Source organism: Panthera leo, chromosome D2 (genome assembly GCF_018350215.1).
Source record: "Panthera leo isolate Ple1 chromosome D2, P.leo_Ple1_pat1.1, whole genome shotgun sequence".
NCBI classification, from domain to species: domain Eukaryota; kingdom Metazoa; phylum Chordata; class Mammalia; order Carnivora; family Felidae; genus Panthera; species Panthera leo.
The window spans coordinates 47,789,168-47,795,733 of record NC_056689.1 but is presented as its reverse complement, the minus strand read 5'-3'; the positions used below and the strand labels follow the sequence as shown (position 1 = coordinate 47,795,733).

The following is a 6,566-nucleotide window of genomic DNA, read 5'->3' as shown; positions in this document are numbered from 1 at the left end:
AAGAATTAACACAATTGATAAACCCCTAGCCAGTTTGATCAAAAAGAAAAAGGAAAGGACCAAAATAAATAAAATCAAGAATGAAAGAGGAGAGATCACAGCCATAACAGCAGAAATAAAAATAATAATAAGAGAATATTGTAAGCAGTTATATGCCAATAAAATGGGCAATCTTGAAGAAATGGACAAATTCCTAGAAACATATACACTACCAAAACTGAAACAGGAAGAAATAGAAAATTTGAACAGACCCATAACCAATAAAGAAATTGAATTAATAATCAAAAACCTCCCAAAAAACAAGAGTCCAAGGCCAGATGGCTTTCCAGGGGAATTCTATCAAACATTTAAGGAAGAGTTAACACCTATTCTCTTGAAGCTGTTCTAAAAAATAGAAATGGAAGGAAAACTTCCAAAGTATTTCTATGAAGCTAGCATTACCTTGATTCCAAAACCAGACAAAGACCCCACTAAAAAGGAGACCTATAGACCAATTTCCCTGAAGAACATGGATGCAAAAATCATCAACAAGATATTAGCCAACTGGATCCAACAATACATTAAAAAAAATTATTCACCACGACCAAGTGGGATTTATACCTGAGATGCAGGGCTGGTTCAATATGTGCAGAACAATCAATGAGATTCATCACATCAATAAAAGAAAGGACAAGAACCATATGGTCCTCTCAATAGATGCAGAGAAAGCATTTGACAAAGTAGAGCATCCTTTCTTGATAAAAATCCTCAAGAAAGTAGGGATAGAAGGATCATACCTCGAGATCATAAAAGCCATATACAAAAGACACAATGCTAATATCATCCTCAGTGGGGAAAAACTGAGAGCTTTCCCCCTAAGGTCAGGAACAAGACAGGGATGTCCACTCTCACCAGTGTTATTCAACATAGTATTGGAAGTCTTAGCCTCAGCAATCAGACAACACAAAGAAATAAGAGGCATCCAAATAGGCCAGGAAGTCAAACTTTTACTCTTCGCAGATGACATAATACTCTATATGGAAAACCCAAAAGATTCCACCAAAAAACTGCTAGAAGTGATTCAAGAATTCAGCAAAGTGGCAAGATATAAAATCAATGCACAGAAATAAGTTGCATTCCTATACACTAACAATGAAGTGACAGAAAGAGAAATCAAGGAATCAATCCCATTTACAATTGCACAAAACACCACAAAATACCTAGGGATAAATCTAATCAAAGAGGTGAAAAATCTATACACTTAAAAACATAGAAAGCTTATGAAAAAAATTGAATAAGACACAAAAAAAATGGAAAAATATTCCATGCTCCTGGATAGGAGGAACAAATACTGTTAAAATAATACTACCCAAAGCAATCTACATATTCAATGTTATCCCTATCAAGATAATGCCAGCATTCTTCACAGAGCTAGAACAAACAATCCTAAAATGTTTATGGAACCAGAAAAGACCCCGAATAGCCAAATCAATCTTGAAAAAGAAAACCAAAGCAGAAGGCATCACAATCCTGGACTTCAAGCTATATTACAAAATGGTAATCATCAAGACAGTATGGTACTGGCACAAAAACAGACACTCAGATCAATGGAAGAAAATAGAGAACCCAGAAATGGATCCACAAACATATGGGCAACTAATCTTTGACAAAGCAGGAAAGAATATCCAATGGAATAAAGACAGTCTCTTCAGCAAGTGGTGCTGGGAAAACTGGACAGCAACATGCAGAAAAACGAACCAGGACCACTCTTACACCATACACAAAAATAAACTCAAAATGGATAAAAGACCTAAATGTAAGACAGGAAGCCATCAAAATCCTCAAGGAGAAAGCAGGCAAAAACCTCTGTGACCTTGGCCACAGCAACTTCTTACTAAACACATCTCCGGAGGCAAGGGAAACAAGAGCAAAAATGAACTATTGGGACCTCGTCAAAATAAAAAGCTTCTGCACAGTGAAGGAAACAATCAGCAAAACTAAAAGGTAAACGACAGAATGGGAGAAGATATTTGCAAATGACATATCAGATAAAGGGTTAGTATCCAAAATCTTTAAAGAATTTATTAAGCTCAACACCCAAAAAACAAATAATCCAGTGAAGAAATGGGCAAAAGACATGAATAGACACTTCTCCAAAGAAGACATCCAGATGGTGAACTGACATATGAAAAAATGCTCAATATCACTCATCATCAGGGAAACACAAATCACAACCACAATGAGATATCACCTCACACCTGTCAGAATGGCTAACATTAACAACTCAGACAACAACAGATGTTGGCAAGGATGCAGAGAGAAAGGATCTCTTTTGCACTGCTGGTGGGAATCCAAACTGGTGCATCCACCGTGGAAAACAGTATGGAGGTTCCTCAAAAAATTAAAAATAGAACTACCCTACAACCCAGCAATTGCACTACTAGGTATTTATCCAAGGAATACAGGTATGCTGTTTCAAAGGGGCACATGCACCCCAATGTTTATAGCAGCACTGTCAACAATAGCCAAGGTATGGAAAGAGCCCAAATGTCCATTGATGGATGAATGGATAAAGAAGATGTGGTATATATATATACAATGGAGTATTACTCGGCTATCAAAAAGAATGAAATCTTGCCATTTGCAACTATGTTGATGGAACTAGAGGGTGAACGAAATTAGAGAAAGACAAATATCATATCACTTCACTCATATGAGGACTTTAAGACACATAACAGATGAACACAAGGGACGAGAAGCAAAAACAATATAAAAACAGGAAGGGGGACAAAACATAAAAGACTCTTAAATATGGAGAACAGAGGGTTACTAGAGGGGTTGTGGGCATTAAGGAATGGGTTAGGGGGATTAAGGAATCTACTCCTGAAATCACTGTTGCACTATATGCTAACTAATTTGGATGTAAATTAAAAAATGAAATATAATTAAAAAAAAGAAAATGCTGTATATGTATCCAATGGAATACTACTCAGCAGTCAAAAAGAATGAAATCTTGTCATTTGCAACAACATGGATGGAACTGGAGGGTATTATGCTAAGTGAAATAAGTCAGAGAAAGACATGTATCATATGATTTCATTCATATGGGGAATTTGAGAAACTTAGCAGATGACCATAGGGAAAAGGAAGGAAAAATAAGATAAAAACAGAGAAGGAGGCAAACCATAAGAGACTCTTAAATACAGAGAACTGAGGGTCGATGGGTTTGGGGGTTTGGGAGATGTGGGATAAATGGGTGATGGGTATTAAGGAGGGCATTTGTTGGGATGAGCACTGGGTGATATGTGTAAGTGATGAATCACTAGGTTCTACTCCTGAAGCCAAGACTAGGCTGTGTGTTAACTAACTTGAGAATAAAATATAATAATAAAAAGCAGACAAAATAATTACCTTAATCTTTTTATTTTTTAAGTTTGTATTTTTATTCCAGTTAGTTAATATACGGTGTAATATTAGTTTCAGGTGTACAATTTCATGATTCAACATTTACATACATCACCCAGTGCTCATCACAAGGGCACTTCTTATTTTGCATCACCTATTTAACTCATCCCTCCACCCATCTACCCTCTGGTAACCATCTGTTTGTTCTCTATAGTTAAGAGTCTGTTTCTTGTTTTGTTTTGTTTTTCCCTATGCTCATTTGTTTTCCTTCTTAAAATATACATATGAGTGAAATCATATGGTATTTGTCTTTGTGACTGATTTACTATGCTTAGTATAATACCCTCTAGCTCCATCCATGTCTTTGTAAATGGGAAAATTATATTCTCTTTATGGCAGAGTAATATTCCACATATATGCATGCCACATCTTCTTTATTCATTCATCAGTTGATGGACATTTGGGTTCTTCCCATAATTTGGCTTGGCTATTACTCATAATGCTGCAACAAACACTGAGGTGCATGTATCCCTTCAAATTAATATTTTTGTATTTTGGGGGTAAAAACCTAGTAGTGCAATTGCTGGATTGTTCTATTTTTAACTTTTTGAGGAACTTCCATACTGTTTTCCACAGTGGCTGCACCAGTTTTCTTTCCTACCAACATTGTAAGGGGGTTCCACTTTCGTAACATCCTTGCCAAGGCTGTTGTTTCTTGTCTTGTTAATATTTTTAGAGATGATTCTTCTGAAGAAATAGGAGACACATTCTAGCTGGAAAATAAGTGCTAAAGGTACACAAAGTTTAAAGATTGAGATGATGGAAATATTGGTTTTAAAATAGGTTATCAATCAGAACAAAACCTTATTGTTGACAACACAAGTCAGCCAGGGGGAAAAAAGGCTTAATTTGTTTATTTTCATTAGTAATGTGAAGAAGATAGGCAAATAACTTAGACTACACCAACTTAGACTTTGGAAGAAATTACAGAAATATGAAACATGTGCTCCCTTATACTAACACACAAACATTCTGTGGTAACAGCTTTTATATAGGAACAAATCATAAGTATTCACGCATCTGAGGGGCTGATTATGAATAAATAATTTAGGCAAATAGCAGCATTGGTCAGCTGTGACATGCTGTGGTTATTCCCTATCCTTACATAATGTTCTAAGACTGAGAACAATTCTGTTCCTCTCCAGGATGAGAATGATGCATATGTATGTAGCTAAGCTAAAGGCCAAGGACAGCATTTAAGAGCACACCTGATGCAAACCATATATATTCCAAGGTAATGGGTACTATGACCATTATTTCCTTGGGCTAAGCATGAAGGGAATGTAGACCCAAGCATTGGTACTATTTTTGTCATTTTCTTCATAACCACAACCTAATATACAAGCATCTATCATTTTAGCTATCTAAGTGCCTTTGGTAAATATTTATTAATTCTGTTGAGTCATGTTCATGGCTAGATAGAAATGAAATAAAAAGAGTATAAATTACTAAATTTCAGAAATTTCAAGCACATGGCTTATATCAGAGATAAGAATCAAAATTCAGTAAAGGATCTTGCAATTAATCGATTGTCATCAATATGTGGAATATTTAGGGGCAGTTAGGGTGGTTCAGTTGGTTAAGTGTCTGACTCTTGATTTTGGCTCAGGTCATGATCTCACAGTCATGGGATCCAGCCACACATTGGGCCTCCATGTGGGGTTTGGACCCTGTCAGGATTCTCTCTCCTTCCCTCTCTCTCTCTCTCTGAGCTTCCCTGCCCCCCATCTCTCTCTCTCAAATTACAGAAATAAACATTTTCAAAACATACATGTGGATATTTAGGGAGAGATAGTTTTGTACATCCAAGTAAAATGTGGCCTAGAAAATAGATTTCTGTTTTGCTAGGGATGTACAAAGGGGAAGTGACATCTTCCAGAGACGCAGCACTACAACCCTATAGACTGTCACATTGGCAAGAATGAAGACGATGATTCTCTGAAGACTTCCATGCCAAGGCCATATAATTTTTTTTATCTTGATATTTTCATTCTGCACATTGTCTCCCTCAGAGCCTGGTGGACCTGCTTGTTCCGCAGAGTGTAGATGACAGGATTCAACAGCGGGGTCACCACTGTGTTCACAAGGGCAGCCTCCCTGTTGGAGTCCAGCTTGTTCGTTTGCTTTGGTTTCACGTATATAAAGACACAGCTGCCGTATATCATGGAGAGGACAATGAGGTGAGACGAGCAGGTGGAAAAAGCTTTCTGTCGCTCCTTGGCTGATGGGAGTCGCACAATTGTGACTACTATGTTGCTGTATGCAATGACGGTTATGATAAGGGATGTCAAAAGGATCAACAAAGCAAGGACAAAGACCAACATTTCAACAGACCTTGTGTCAGAACAGGAGAGATGAATCAGGGCACCAAGGTCACAGAAGAAGTGGGGAATGACATGGGGGCCACAGAAGGATAACTGGGAAACCTTTACTACCAGACTAGTGATGAGAGTGAAGGCCAAAGTGAAGCAGGCAGTGACCAAGAGGAAGCAAGTCTTGAGGTTCATGATGGTTGGGTAATGCAGAGGCTTGCAAATGGCCATGTACCGATCCACAGACATCACTGCTATGAGGAGGAAACCTGCTGCTCCCAGATAGACAAACACAAAGGCTTGTATGAAACAGGCAAGAAAGGAAATGGTTTGGCGGCCTAAAAGAAAGATGACCAGCAACTTAGGAATAACAGCACTTATGAAACAACACTCAAAGAAGGAGAAAATGCTGAGGAAAAAGTACATAGGTGTCTGGAGCCGGGAGTCAGCACAGGTGATGGTGACTATGACAGCATTGCCTGTAATGGATGCCAGGTAGGCCAGCAGGTGCACCAGGAAGAGGACCTTTCCCAGGTGTTGGATGGCAGGAAACCCCTCCAAGGTGAATTCTTGGACAGTGGTCCCGTTCCCCATTTCCACGGGCATCTCCTTCCACAGCATCATCCCTGCTGGTCTTAACCCAAAATCAGCAACCACAAGCTTTTAGAGGAGCATGCTTAAGGTATTTGCCTATCCTAGAAGGTGGCTAGACTGATGGCTAAGTAGTTTAGTCAATTGGTTCTTGAATCAGATGGACCTGAATTCAATACTAGCTCAACAGTGTGTTCTAACCCCTCAGATGGGTCATCT

At 38.3% G+C, this 6,566-nt stretch overlaps 1 protein-coding gene across 1 annotated transcript; it reads right to left on the bottom strand.

The window, feature by feature from the left end:
- Positions 1-5,417: 5,417 nt before the first annotated feature.
- On the bottom strand, positions 5,418-6,380 carry LOC122202590 (olfactory receptor 6C74-like). Its single transcript, XM_042909013.1, has one exon. It carries the CDS (start codon positions 6,378-6,380, stop codon positions 5,418-5,420), a length of 963 nt encoding a protein of 320 aa, XP_042764947.1.
- Positions 6,381-6,566: the final 186 nt, after the last annotated feature.

Excerpts from the sequence above, each read along its gene's own strand:
- LOC122202590 (XM_042909013.1), bottom strand. The coding sequence starts at position 6,380 with ATGATGCTGTGGAAGGAGATGCCCGTGGAAATGGGGAACGGGACCACT.